Source organism: Atractosteus spatula, chromosome 14 (assembly GCF_055471065.1).
Source record: "Atractosteus spatula isolate fAtrSpa1 chromosome 14, fAtrSpa1.hap1, whole genome shotgun sequence".
Lineage (NCBI taxonomy): Eukaryota > Metazoa > Chordata > Actinopteri > Semionotiformes > Lepisosteidae > Atractosteus > Atractosteus spatula.
This window is the reverse complement of record NC_142719.1, coordinates 324386-338733: the sequence shown is the minus strand read 5'-3', so window position 1 is coordinate 338733 and position 14348 is coordinate 324386. Positions and strand designations below refer to the sequence as shown.

Below are 14348 nucleotides of genomic sequence, written 5' to 3'. Positions count from 1 at the left end.
AGACTCGAATAGTGACCACTTATTACACAGGAAGTACGGCGTGAGCAGTGCTAAGCGTCTGGTGCGTCTTTCCCAGAAGCTTTTGAGGGGATAAAAAGGACCAACCTCGTGAAGCGAGCGGGTCGGTCCTCCCCGCCGCCAGAGGGCGCCGACAGCAGCGTGTCAAACGCCCCTGCCGCCTGTCTTTCAGGAGTAAGCTGTGCTGCGGGTTTGCGTGTCTTTGTTCCGCTGTGGAGTCCGGAGCGAGCGGAGAGCGGTCAGCCCGCAGAGCCCAGCCGGGACGCAGCTGAGCAGGGAGGCCGGGACGGCAGCGCCAGCCTCCTCGGAGCATCCCGAGATCTGCGGACGCGCATCGCCCAGCCGGCGGGGTATCGGCACCTCCAGGCGCCCGTCTCGGCTGGGGGTCCGATCGGGGACCGGGGTCCGGGGAGCCCACCGGCAGGTTGGGAACAAGGATACAGAGCCGTCGGCGGTGCAGCCGGGGGTTCTGTGAGGAAGACCGGGACTTTCCTAGGATCGGCTCCGCAGAGTGGATGGGATGGAACCGGGGCCATCTGGAGCAGGTGAGCCGCTTAGACGGGGTCCAGCGGGACCGTGCGGGCGGCTCCGGGATCGGCGGTAGAGACTGGACCTGCAGACGGAGCCCCCGACCCTGACGGGCCGAGGAAGCGGCCAGACTGGTCCCTGTGCCCCAGACTGGGGGGAGGTTGCTGGTCCGGGCAGGGTGACAATGGGAATGCTAATTCGGGGGCAGGAAGGCCGGGGTCACATGTGGGGGCTGGGCTGGGGTCATGCAGCCGAGGAGACTCGGGTCCGACCCGCGCTCTGCACATGCGAGTCAGGTGAGAGGGGCGTGTGGCGATGTTCGCACGCTGGAGCAGCAGACCTGACAACTTCTCCAGCGCTGTGGGCAGAGGGTCTGGGCGCCGCGGTGAGGCAGGTCAGGTCCGTGGAGAGCTGGTTAACTGCGGGAATCAGGCTCGTCGGCAGCTCAAATCGGATGACAGAGCCGATGCCTCCCAGGGTAGCACTGGGAGAGCTCAAATCTAACTTCCACTGGGTCACACCTTTCGTCTGAGAATAGGAAGCGGTTTCTCTGTTCCTGCTTATCAGTGATGTTTTTCCATTTCGTGGCTTGTCGTTCTCTGCCCTGGCTTCTGTCCGGCTGGGCAGTGTGGCGTGTCCTGTGCCCACAGGGATGTGTGCTGCAGGCTGCCCAGTGTAGCCAGCCTGAGCCTCACCAGGGCTCTGGCTCTGTGGCCTGTAGAACAGTGTAAGTGATGATGGGTGCTAGTGGACACAGGTCTGCTCCTCTGTGTGGGGTAGACGGGCTCAGGCTCAGGTGCCGTGGGAGTGATGTCAAACACACCTGCCTCGCTGCTTCAGCTGTTAAAATGTGTTCTGCAGCTTAGGTCAAGCAGATCTGGGGGTTCACCCCAGAGCTCGCTGCTTCCCTACATTTGCTCTGAGTCTTGCACTCCACCTGGTGTTTCTGGCTGCTGAAACATGCTACATGGTGTCTGAGGTTGTTGCAGAGCCCGTGTTTCTGTCCTTATTGCTCTCTCGCTGGCTGTTCCCAGGGTGATGTTTGACAGAACGCTACAGAGAAACGAAACATCTTATTTCTGGTCACAGCTGAAGCACAGTTCTGTTTCTGTGCCAGTTTCCCTCTCTTGTCCTTGTCGATTTTCATTCCTCCTGGCCTGTTCAGTACTTAAGCGGTTTGATTGGCTGGGTTAGACTGGTCCAGATGAGCCCAGTTCTGCTGGTGCTGGGAACTGCTGGACACTGCTGTTTTGTCCCTGTGAGACAGGAGAGGCCTGAGCCGGTGGTCCCGCTCGCTGCTCTGGTCCCCCCGAACGGCCACTGCGACCTGGTCTGCAGTCATAGGGGAACCCCAGGTCCCCAGAAAGCTGCAGGTCTGTGCTGTTGTGTTTGCCAGTGTGAGTCACTGATCTGGGCTTTGGTGGAGTCCCTGCGGTCCCAGCTCCCTGGCGACAGGGGGGTCCTGGTTGGGGGAGAGCAGGTTGTCAGGACAGAGCCGCTGTCTCGCACGCTGGCGCTGTCTGTCGGGTCTGTGGCTGCTGTGTCTCCCGCGTCCCTCTGCCAGCTGGCTGCGTGGCTAATTGCTGAAAGGAGGTGTGAGGGACAGGACCTATGTGTGTGCTCTGGCAGGCTCTGCCCCCTCCCCGGGCCCCCGAATCTCCATGACAATGGGCGTCTCCATGCGTCTCCATGGAGCGGCCAGGAATGTGGCGGGGGGCCGGCCGGCTGACCCGGGCAGCTCTCTCTCAGGCACAGAGATGGCATTGCGCTGCCCGACGGCAGTGTGCCAGCCCCTCCAGGCGGAGATCTTCCTCAGCCTCCTTCAGGCACACCCTGACGGTTTCATCTCCAGCCCCACACGTCGCGCGAGTCCTGCCTGACAGGCTGAGAGCTTGGCTCATCCCCAGAGAGTGACTGAGTCCACTCAGGGAACCACGTGAAAATCATTCCCAGTTAAATTATTCCTATTGTCAGCCTCGGCTCTTGTAAAAGGAGAAACCGATGGATTTAATGCCGTCTTTTCGGGCGCAGCTGTCGATGTGGTTTTAACAGATTCTCCTTCTCTCTGCTTCTCCTCACTCCTTCACCTGCTCCTTTCTCCCCTCCCTCCCTCTCCTCTCTCTCTCCCCCTGCCTCTCCCTTCCTCTCCCCCTGCCTCTCCTCTCCCTCTCCCCCTGCCTCTCTTCTCCCTCCCCCCCTGCCTCTCCTCTCTCCCCCCCTGCCTCTCCTCTCCCTCTCCCCCTGCCTCTCCCTTCCTCTCCCTCTCCCCCTGCCTCTCCTCTCTCTCTCCCCCTGCCTCTCCTCTCCCTCTCCCCCTGCCTCTCCTCTCCCTCTCCCCCTGCCTCTCCTCTCTCCCCCCCTGCCTCTCCTCTCTCTCCCCCTGCCTCCCAGTGCCCGCGGGGCCCTTCCCCCCGCCCCTGCAGCAGGTGTTCCAGGCTCCGCGGCGCCCAGGCGTGGGCACGGTGGGGAAGCCCATCAAGCTGCTGGCCAACTACTTTGAGGTGGACATCCCCAAGATGGACGTGTATCACTACGAGGTCGACATCAAGCCTGACAAGTGTCCGCGCCGAGTCAACAGGTACGGCCCGCCATGCGAATCAGACTCTCGCTGCTCGGCGCCCTGGAGGGGTCAGGGGTCAACAGCAACAGGAAGTTGAGTGAGAGGGAACAGTGCGACTGCAGGTGCCAGCACAGCCTGAGACACAGCCTTGCCTTGAGCAGAAGGCCGGCGGATACGGGGACCCGTGAGAAATGCTGGGGTGGTTCTTCCCCCTCTGGGGTGCTGTGTGCATCGCAGTAAGCTGTCTCTCTGTTGCCCCCTGCAGGGAAGTCGTGGAGTACATGGTCCAGCATTTCAAGCCGCAGATCTTTGGCGACAGGAAGCCGGTGTACGACGGCAAGAAGAACATCTACACTGTCATGGCGCTGCCCATCGGCAACGAGCGGGTATGTGGGCTGCCCGCCGGTCACTCTGCCCGCCCACGACCGCCGGCAAAAACACGATTCGTTTCACAGACGGCAGCCACAAACAATTGCAGCCAGTTTTTAAAAACAAAAATGAGCAGGTGTGATATTCTGATAGAACACTGTAAGAATGAAAGATATCGGTGGGTTTGTGTGAGACTTCGCTCTCTCCCCCATCGTCTCGCTCTCCGGCCCCGCAGGTGGATTTTGAGGTGACGATCCCGGGCGAGGGGAAGGACCGGATCTTCAAGGTGTCGATCCGCTGGTTGGCCATCGTGAGCTGGCGGCTCCTGCAGGAGGCGCTGGTGAGCGGGCGGCTGCAGGTGCCGCTGGACTCGGTGCAGGCGCTGGACGTCGCCATGAGGCATCTGGCCTCCATGAGGTACTTCCTGGCCTGGCTGGCTGTGGGTTTGCATAGGAGCAGGGCCGTCATGTCTGAGCACAGTCACACACACTCCTGCATAGCAATAGGGCTGTCATGTCTGAGCAGTGTCTGCTGAGACACTTGCAGTGAGTCACACACACACTCCTGCGTAATGGCAGGGCTGTGCGTTAAGGTCTAGCGGGGTCATATGCAGGGCAAATGTGTCTGCCCTGACGGTTCTGTCCTCTTTCCCAGCTTCACTCGGGACTGGAATTGCCAAGAACCAGTTTGGCAAATGGCTGTACAGTATCTAAGGGTTCTTGCACCAGTGCTGTACTCAAACGATGAGTGGACCCAGGTCACAGTATGAATGGGGTTTAAAGTACTGTTGTGGGCTGGGAGGGCTCATGTGACTGTGTTAAGGCGTTTGCAGTGAGCAAAAACTCGATGGAGTGGTGGTGTACAGCTGAGCTGTGCTCATTCTCTCAGCCTGTCTGCCTCTCTTCTCTCCCCCTCCCCTGCGCAGGTACACCCCGGTGGGGCGCTCTTTCTTCTCTCCCCCCGAGGGGTACTACCACCCCCTGGGCGGGGGGCGCGAGGTGTGGTTCGGGTTCCACCAGTCTGTGAGGCCGGCCATGTGGAAGATGATGCTCAACATTGACGGTGAGTCTCCCACAGTGAGCTGGGGTCCTGGGGCTCTGCCCTGAGCTGTGTCTGTCTGTGCCTGTGTGTTGGAGAGCGCAGTCAGCTGCAGGGTGGGGCCAACGCTCTTGTCTCTCTCAGTGTCGGCCACAGCGTTCTACAAGGCCCAGCCGGTCATTGACTTCATGTGTGAGGTCCTGGACATCCGCAACATCGACGAGCAGCCCAAGTCGCTGACCGACTCGCAGAGGGTGCGCTTCACCAAGGAGATCAAAGGTGAGAGGGACAGCCACCCGCCGGGGGGCTCCTGGAGAGGAGCTCTGGGGCTCTGGGGCACTGTGCTGCAGGGGCTCTGGGGCTCTGGGGCTCTGGGGCTCTGGGGCTCTGGGGCGCTGGGGTGTTGGGCTGAAGGGGCGCTGGGGCGCTGGGGCTCTGGGGCTCTGGGGCGCTGGGGCGTTGGGGCGTTGGGCTGCAGGGGAAGGTGTCTGTTTGGAATAAGCATCAGTCGCCCGCAGCTGAAGTGTCTGTCCAAAATAAATTGAGGTCCTTATATGTCCCGGGAGAATTTTGTTTCATATTAAAATTAATCATGAGTATATTCCTCAAAAGACAATTGGCGAGATCCATAGCAAGCCAAGTACTTGCTCAGCACGGACAGCAGTGGGCAGCAGTGAGCTAGTCTGTGGTTCTCGGAGCTTACAGCTGTCTGACGTGGCTGTGGGGAAATTTAACACCTCCGATAACTGCAACCCACCGTGACTTCTGACGGCCCCCTCTCTGTCTGTGCACAGGGCTGAAGGTGGAGGTGACGCACTGCGGTCAGATGAAGAGGAAATATCGCGTCTGCAATGTCACACGCCGCCCTGCCAGCCACCAAACGTGAGTCCCTCAGGGGTGAGGGGTTGGCCGTTTTGTTGCCGTGCTTCTTACCTTCTCTTACTCACTGTGTTTTGGTAATCCTATCTGAAAGCCTGATTGTGCTGTGGAGCGGTTCTGCTAGATGTCCTGCTCTTCTCTGGCTGGCACTGCAGAGCCAGATCTCGCCAGAGTGTGGACATTGATGTTTCCCTTTGTCCCGATTCCATTCACACACCTTGGGAACGCTGGGTTTGTGCCATCGTGACACCTGCGGCCAAACCCCTCACACAGCCACTAAAATCAAAACCAGTTCTAATCCCTGGGCTGATTTTTTCCTTGGTATAAAAAATCCTTTGTACACAGAAAGCTCAGAACTGGAGGCACTTCTTTGTGCAAAGGCTGGAGGGAGGCAAAGGGAAGCCGATATCCTGAAACAAATCTGTCCAGGTACAGGTTCAGCTGATGTCTCAGCAGTCGTCTTTCTTGCACCTGCGACTCTCGCTGGGTTGAACTTAAATCCCATGAGTGTACTGATGTAGAGTCAGGATTAAATAACCACCTCCTGTTATTCTGAGATACATCTTGAAATCTGAGCCTGAAATAAGCTGTTTTTTCACAGAATTTAAAAGATAATGTATTTCACGGTTAAAGGATCATTGTTACAGTGTTATTTTCAGAAAAACCCTTATTCTGCTTGGAAAATCCCTGTATCTAATGTCTGGGCCAACGTGGTGTAATGGCATGAGCTGTGCACGACAACCTCAGGCTGGGACCAGAGAGACTGTGGGGCTGTCTCTCGGCTGGGATTAGTGATCTGCACTGTGAGGGCCTGGGTCAGCTCAGGCGTGTGAAAGTGAACAGGCCGTTAGAGCCTGCAGAAGAGGATTCGTCTGTGAGAAGCCGTTGGTACCGACTGTAGTTCTGTGCTCCAGACTGGGCTTGGATCGCTGTAAAAGCACAATTAACCCTAATCTGTAGCCTCCTCTCTCTGCAGGTTCCCCCTGCAGCTGGAGAGTGGCCAGACGGTGGAGTGCACTGTGGCCCAGTACTTCAAGCAGAAGTACAGCCTGCAGCTGAAGTACCCTCACCTGCCCTGCCTGCAGGTGGGGCAGGAGCAGAAACACACCTATCTGCCCCTTGAGGTAAGACTGGTGACTGAGCCTCACTGTCGGCTTTTTCACAAGACTGTGCTGTGAGACTGTGGCACTTTGGCCAAGCAGAGTGAGAGACAGGCAGAGAAAGCAGACAAGAGGAAGACAAATGTGACACATTCAGACAAATATGAAATATTTGTCCCCAAATATCGTCTCTGAGTGATGTTTAGAAGATGAGTCTGGTTCAGCTGTCACCTCACTGTGTTGGAACAGACCAGAACAAGTGATCAGTCTCTGAGATGGGCCCAGGCCGGGCCCAGGTCTTTCAGTGGGGCCTGGCTCTGAGTGCTGCGCCCTCTGGGGACGGGCAGTGACCCTCTTGTGCCCCACAGGTGTGTAACATCGTGGCGGGGCAGCGCTGCATCAAGAAACTGACGGATAACCAGACCTCCACCATGATCAAAGCCACAGCGCGCTCTGCGCCCGACAGGCAGGAGGAGATCAGCCGGCTGGTGAGTGTGGCAGCTGGGGCCCACTGGGGGGGCCACTGGGGAGCCGCAGTTGTTTTCATCTCCTCTTTCTCTCTTCCTGTCCAGATGAAGAATGCCAGTTACAATTTGGACCCCTATATCCAGGAGTTTGGGATCAAGGTGAAGGACGACATGGCAGAGGTGACGGGCAGGGTGCTGCCGGCTCCAATCCTGCAGTACGGAGGCCGGGTGAGAGAGGGGCCGGGGGCTGGGGTCTGGGGCTCCAGCTGGCTGAGTCGGGGGAGCAGAGCACCTGCGGAGGACCGAGAGGCACCAGAGCGGATAAACTCTTCACTCTGCAGCGGCTCTGTGCTGACAGGCGTCTGTGCTGCTCCAACAGAACCGGGCCATCGCCACGCCGAACCAGGGCGTGTGGGACATGAGGGGGAAGCAGTTCTACAACGGGATCGAGATCAAGGTGTGGGCGATCGCCTGCTTCGCGCCCCAGAAACAGTGTCGGGAGGAGGTGCTGAAGTGAGTGCGCTGCTGCTTAATCAGGAGGGGAGGCAGAGCAGTGTGGGGGGTAAGGTCAGTTGGGGTGGGGTCAGTGTTGGGGGGTGAGGTCAGTGGAATGAGGGAGTGTTGGGGGTGGGGTTGGTGGGGAGGGTGAGGTCAGTGGGGTAGAGCAGGTTGAAGATACTGGCCATGATTAAAGCCCCCAGTGTGTTTTGTTACATTCACTGTTCTTGCAGCTGGGCCGGTGGGCTGAGTGAGACAGGACTGGGAGCTCCGGGTTGTCGCTGCTGTCTTGAACAGACAGGCGTCAGGTGGTCTGGGATAGGGTTAGAAGTGGCTCCTTTGCTTCTGTCTTTGCAGAAATTTCACAGACCAGCTGCGCAAGATCTCGAAGGACGCGGGGATGCCCATCCAGGGCCAGCCGTGCTTCTGTAAATACGCGCAGGGCGCCGACAGCGTGGAGCCCATGTTCCGCCACTTGAAGAACACCTATTCAGGCCTGCAGCTCATCATCGTCATTCTCCCAGGAAAGACTCCAGTCTACGGTACGACTGCCTGGAGCCACGTGTCTGTTTCTCCGTCTCGCTGCCCAGCTCGGTCTCTGTTCCCCTCTGTGCTGCTCGTGCTCTCGTTGGCCGCTGCCTCTCCCCTCACTCTCTGCCCCTCGCTGTCTGTCTCCAGCGGAGGTGAAGCGGGTGGGAGACACTCTGCTGGGAATGGCCACCCAGTGTGTCCAGGTGAAGAACGTGGTGAAGACCTCCCCTCAGACCCTCTCCAACCTCTGCCTCAAAATCAACGTCAAGCTGGGCGGCATCAACAATATCCTGGTGCCCCATCAGCGGTGAGAGACCCGGGGGGTCGTGGGGTCACGTGTGTGTGTGAGGGGCAGGGGGTTGATGGGTGTGTGTGTTGAGAGGGCAGGGGGTTGATGGGTGTGTGTGAGGGGCAGGGGGTTGATGGGTGTGTGTGAGAGGGCAGGGGGTTCTTGGGTGTGTGTGAGAGCCTCACAGGCCGTGGTGTCCCTGACGCTGCTCTCGGCTCTGCTGTTGCAGCTCCGCTGTCTTCCAGCAGCCGGTGATCTTCCTGGGCGCCGATGTGACGCACCCTCCAGCAGGCGATGGGAAGAAGCCCTCCATTACTGCTGTGAGCTATCGTCCCTGCCTGCCTGTCGCGCCCTCACACTTCCCTGGCCTCATGCTGAAGCTGTAACAACACAGAGTCCCCAGCCCTGTCCAGAATCAAACAGGAGCGTGAAGGCGGAGGCAGGCTGCGTGGGTCTGAGGGTGACGACTGCAGTGTTTTGGAAAAGGGGGGTGAACGTGTCCCTGGGTGGTAGTGGGAGCTCTGTGCTGTGGGACAGTGTGTTCCCTCTGTGTTAGACACACCCAGTGGGGAATCCTGGACGCGCAGAGTAAGAGGAGGAGAATTGCTCCATGATGACTCACCCCTCCCCCTCCTCCTCCCTCGCCGGCCCTGGTTGAGTGACATCAGCCCCCCCATCTCTGACGTTGCTGCTATCCCACGCTGCACTGGGCTCCTTCTGATTCACTCCACTGCTCTGCCAACAAAGCCGTTGTCTAGCAACGCTGACGAGTGCCTGACTCACACAGTGACTGAGCCGCGGCATTGTTCACAGAGGCCGGCAGCTGCTTTGCGCTGAGACAGGGTGGGCAGTGAGGAGAGGATGTGCGGCTCGCACTGCGCAGGGTGTGGAGGAACTAAGAAGAAACGGGTGCTGCGGGTGGGTGTGCTGGTATGTGGGCTGGTGTCTTACTTCCCCTGCAGGAAGCTGGGGAGAGAAGCCACACTGACTCAGCGCTGTACTCTTTCGGTTTCTGATGGCCTCTCCTGTTCACTGGTTCTTTCTGTTATTTGCCTTTTCTTTATTCTCTCACTCCTGGTGTGTTCCTCTGCCACCGTCTCGCTCAGTCCTCTCCACAGTTGATACCATCTGATCGCTGCAGCTCTGTCTGAATTCAGCAGACAGTTGGCCTGGGCTGTGGAGCCTGAGACCCCGGGACATAAGCGATGTGGGGAAGAGCAGCAGGTCCTGGTGGTCTGAATGCCCGTTTCTTCGTTTGTCTTTCCGGCCCCTCTAGGTGGTGGGCAGTATGGACGCCCACCCCAGCCGGTACTGTGCCACAGTGCGAGTGCAGCGCCCCCGGCAGGAGATCATAGAGGACCTCTCCTATATGGTTCGGGAGCTGCTGATCCAGTTCTACAAGTCGACTCGCTTCAAGCCCACCCGGATCATCTTCTATCGGGACGGGGTGCCAGAAGGACAGCTGCCCCAGGTACAGCTCTAGACTGGACCGGGTTGGGTCGGCTGGTCACAGTGTAGCCCAGGATGTCTTGTTGTGCCAAGAAGCTCAGGCCCTCACTGTCCCTCGGCTTTCTGTCCCCAGATCCTCCACTACGAGCTGCTGGCCATCCGGGATGCCTGCATCAAGCTGGAGAAGGACTACCAGCCCGGCATCACCTACATCGTGGTGCAGAAGAGACACCACACCCGGCTCTTCTGCGCCGACAAGGCTGAGCGGGTGAGGGAGTGCCTCAGCCCCTCTTCCTTCGCTGCTCGCTCTTGACTGTGGGTCAGGTCTGTCGTCCTCCTGGTGTCTGAGTGCTGCTTGTCTCTCTCCGCTCAGATCGGGAAGAGTGGGAACATTCCTGCGGGCACCACTGTGGACACCAGCATCACCCACCCCTTCGAGTTCGACTTCTATCTGTGCAGCCACGCTGGCATTCAGGTGGGATACAAGTGCAGCGCGCTCCGTCGACAGCAAAGTGTGAGGAGCTTCAGCAGACGCACAGCCTGTAGAGGCTCAGCTCACAGAGCTCAGAAAATCACTCTTCACCTGCCTCAAAACAAGCCTGCAGTGCAGAATTAAGATGCCATTGGCTCTCAATTAATATACTTAAGAGATCACAAATGGTGACCTGCCAGCACAATCCTCCAAGCCCTGGCTCTTAAGCGTACTCACAGCCAGGGTATGTGTAGCTTGAGCAGAGCTCTGGAGTGAAAGCTGTACTTGTTTCCTTGAGATCTGGCTCCTCTGCGGCAGACCAGCAAGCCCTGGGCTTGTCCAGGCTGACGGTGCCCAGGCCTGACTTGCAGTCTCCCTCCTGCCTCCCTTGTAGGGTACCAGCCGCCCCTCACACTACTACGTCCTCTGGGACGATAATCGCTTCACAGCGGATGAACTGCAGATTCTCACCTACCAGCTGTGCCACACCTATGTGCGCTGCACTCGCTCCGTCTCCATCCCTGCGCCCGCCTACTACGCGCGGCTGGTGGCGTTCCGCGCCCGGTACCACCTGGTGGACAAGGAGCACGACAGGTGAGAGGGGGGAGCAGCCCGGCACTTTGTGATGGTGTTGTTCTTGCCATGGTGCACTCTTCTCCAGTGAGCTGGAGGCTGTTGTCTCTGCCGTGCTCTGCTCTCCAGTGATCCAGGGTCTGCCTCTCTCTTGCAGTGGGGAAGGAAGCCACATCTCCGGCCAGAGTAACGGTCGGGACCCCCAGGCCCTGGCCAAAGCCGTGCAGGTTCACCAGGACACCCTGCGGACCATGTACTTCGCCTGAGCCGCGCCCTCCCAGCACACCTCATGGACCTCACTGAGCCAGAGCGGCCCGAACTCAGGGCCGTCCTCCTGAAGCACAGACTGCTGCGAGCAACTGGACGCGGCTCCGCATTCACCAGGAAACTGTTTCTAAGACTCCGGGATTTTATTTTTTTTATATATATTATATATAGAAGTATATATATTTACACTTCCGAGTATGTATGCAATACTGAGGAAAGGAGCTGAGGTCCTTGACTGCCCACACATGCTGCCTCTGTCTGTGGACTCGCCTCCCACAGACAGCCCGTAGAGTTAGTTCTGCAACGTGTTAAGGAGGTTTTTTTACTGAAAAAAACTTTCCTTATGTTTTTATCCTTTTGTTATTGTTTTAAAATGTTTATTTTTAACCAAGGTAAGGTACAATAGCACTGGCTTGTCTTAGGCCTGCTAGGCTGTGTGTTCGCAGGGAGAGGAGGGAGGGCCGTAGGTCAGCGTGCTGTCGATTGGAGAGTGCCTTACCACAGTGCTGGGACGAGGAGAAGCAGCTGCCCGTATGGACACACTGGTGCCAGGGCCCACCTGGGGTGCTGGGACTCCTGACTCTCCCTCTGATTTGCCTGTCCCTGCTGCTCCGGAGCAAACAAACCGGTCTGCACAGGAGGGAGAGGTCAGCAGAGACCTGGACGAGCTCTGTGCACTCGCTAGCTCTGTGGAGCTGTGGAGGAATGCCCAGTGTGAACTGAGCTGTGGGTTCGAGACCTCGCAGGGCCTGCATCTTCAGCAAGTCCATCATTTCATCTGTCCACATTCACAGTCTCGTTCTCTGTCGTCAATCAGCTTTGTGCACCGATTCACCAGCCGGGAGCACGGTGTCTGTGGGACTGTACACAGACGCAGGCCACGTGACAGCGTCCTCTCGAACAGCAGCTTGGCTTCTGAAGACAGCTGAGCAACACTTCTATGCATGTCCACAGGGCACACGGGTTACAACAACGCTGACGGCGCACAGTCCTCTGTTCTTCCTCGCACGCTGGTCTCGCCTGTCGTGGGCTCTGCGTGCCCTGCCAGACCCCTGGCACAGCGACACTCTCTTCTCTCTGCGGCAGCTCTGTTGTGCGCTGTAGGGGGAGAGAGAGCCAGGCTCTTGCTCCTGGCTGCAGCTGCCCCCTAGAGAGGGGGAGCGTCTGTCTGTTGTCCAGCAGCTGGAGGTGTGCTGCAGTGCACGATGTTGACCCAGGGCAGCTTGACTCATAATTACAGTGTTCTGGGCCCAGTATAGACCCTCAGACAAGGACTCGTGTTTTCCAAGCAGTTTTGACAAATTCCATCCCTGTTACTGGTCCCTGTGTCTCACTGAAGCCCCAGGTGCTTATTTTGTTCAGTAGCATCAATTACTATGTAAATAATGAAATATAGGACCCTGCCTGCCTCTGTTTAGATTTAAAATATTGTCAAAACTTCTCAGAATGCACAGATGTGGTTCTTAGTCTGACGGCATAATTTGCTAAGTTTGAACATCGGGCAATAACTGACTTATTACTAAGGTAGACGGTTCGCTGCCCCACTGGTGAATAGCGACAGACGCCCTGCCTGCAGTATCACCTGGTCTCCTCTGGGGGAGCCCCTGATCTCTTACCCAGCTATGCAGAGATGCACTGTGCACTCCTTCGCCCACAGCCTGGACATCTCTCGCTGTTCCCTCAGCTCAGGCCCCAGCTGCTCGGGGTCAGCGCGGGACGGGGGAGTGGCCGAAGGGGAGAGACGAGAGCCGTGTCGCAGACCGGTGCCAGGATGTGTGCGAGCGCAGAGTCCAGGCTGAATCAGCAATATGCCACTGCGGACTGTAGTCCAGATATAGCACTTCCGAACAGAACCGATAGGGAATATGGAAACTAGTTCTCATGGGTCAGTATTAAATAGTGTGAAATGTTCTGGTTATTTTTTGAATAAAATGTGTGTTTTTATTATGCTTGTGTTTGTATAATTTTTCTTTAGCATTATTTTTAGACACTTCTGCTTTTATTTTTTATGCATCCTGAAAGACTGTGATCACTTAGTTTAAAGGGAGTGATATCAGGCCTTTTCTGTGCCGTGAGTTCATCTGTGTTTGAACCCAAGGCCAAGGCTGTGGAGGGCCTCCTGCTGAAAAGCTCTATACGAGTGCAAGGTATTGTTTTTCGTGTTTATTATTAACAGGCGCACACAGTGGCAGACGGGCACTGTCACTGTCCACCCACACGGGGTTTCTGGGAACTGCCTGGTAGCTCTGTGGTTGAGAGCATTAGGGGCATCCCTCACTGGCGCAGATGCTGCCCTAGAGAGGGGAGAGGGTGAAAGCCCCAAAATTCCTGGGGCTTCTGATTGTGACGGCTGCTTCATTTCCAGATTAATACAATGTAGTTTCGGCTATAGTTTTAATTATTTTACACAGTTCTAACCTAAACAAAGCTGATGAAAATAACTTGTTGGTAATCGCTGTATTAACTGGCCAAACTGCTTCAGAATAGTGGACTATGAAGCACAGTGGTAGCAGGTGTGTCTCCTGTGGGCCAGGTGGACTCCTCCACACTGGTTTGCGTCTGAGTGCTGGGTGTCCATTGCCATGACTCTTGACCTGACAAGTAGCAAATGACCAATTGCATTCTGAAACACCTTTTTATATACCTGCTTAATTATATGGACTAGTATAAAATTGTTTTAACATTGTTTTGACCTGAAGCTTGATTCCAGCGCGGTTGTCCCCTCTGGAAAGGCATGCAGCCTGAGTTGAGTGTAGAAAAGGGTCTTATGTTATTGCACAGCCTATTGAAGGGGCAGTGTGGACACATCCATCAGGCCTGCTTGGAAAAGGAAAGAGTAAATCAAATAAATTGCACAGGGCAGACCCAGGGTGCTGTCTGTGTGGAGTTTGCATGTTCTCACTGTGTACATGAGGGTTTCCTCCTACATTCCTGTGGGAGACATGGAAAACTGGCCCTGGTGTGAGTGTGTGTGTCTGTGTGTGTCCTGTGATGGGCGGACCCTGGTGTGTGTGTGTCCTGTGCTGGACTGGCCCTGGTGTGTGTCTGTGTGTCCTGTGATGGGCTGGCCCTGGTGTGTGTCTATGTGTCCTATGATGGGCTGGCCCTGGTGTGTGTGTGTGTGTGTGTGTGTGTGTGTGTGTGAATGTGAGTGTGTGTGTCCTGTGATGGGCTGGCCCTGGTGTGAGTGTGAGTGTGTGTGTCCTGTGATGGGCTGGCCCTGGTGTGTGTCTGTGTGTCCTGTGATGGGCTGGCCTTGGTGTGTGTCTGTGTGTCCTGTGATGGGCTGGCCTTGGTGTGTGTCTGTGTG

The 14348-nt window shown here is 56.9% G+C and overlaps 1 protein-coding gene across 1 annotated transcript; it reads left to right on the top strand.

The window, feature by feature from the left end:
• The first annotated feature begins 214 nt into the window (after nucleotides 1-214).
• ago1 (argonaute RISC component 1) lies at nucleotides 215-12982 on the top strand. Its single transcript, XM_088932023.1, has 19 exons — nucleotides 215-563; nucleotides 2938-3124; nucleotides 3372-3492; nucleotides 3711-3892; nucleotides 4401-4537; nucleotides 4658-4792; nucleotides 5308-5395; nucleotides 6369-6516; nucleotides 6861-6980; nucleotides 7065-7187; nucleotides 7339-7472; nucleotides 7815-7999; nucleotides 8136-8295; nucleotides 8507-8597; nucleotides 9554-9748; nucleotides 9860-9994; nucleotides 10100-10201; nucleotides 10593-10792; nucleotides 10929-12982. Exons 1-19 carry the CDS (start codon nucleotides 539-541, stop codon nucleotides 11035-11037), a joined length of 2577 nt encoding a protein of 858 aa, XP_088788149.1. The 5' UTR covers nucleotides 215-538; the 3' UTR covers nucleotides 11038-12982.
• The last annotated feature ends 1366 nt before the right edge of the window (nucleotides 12983-14348 follow it).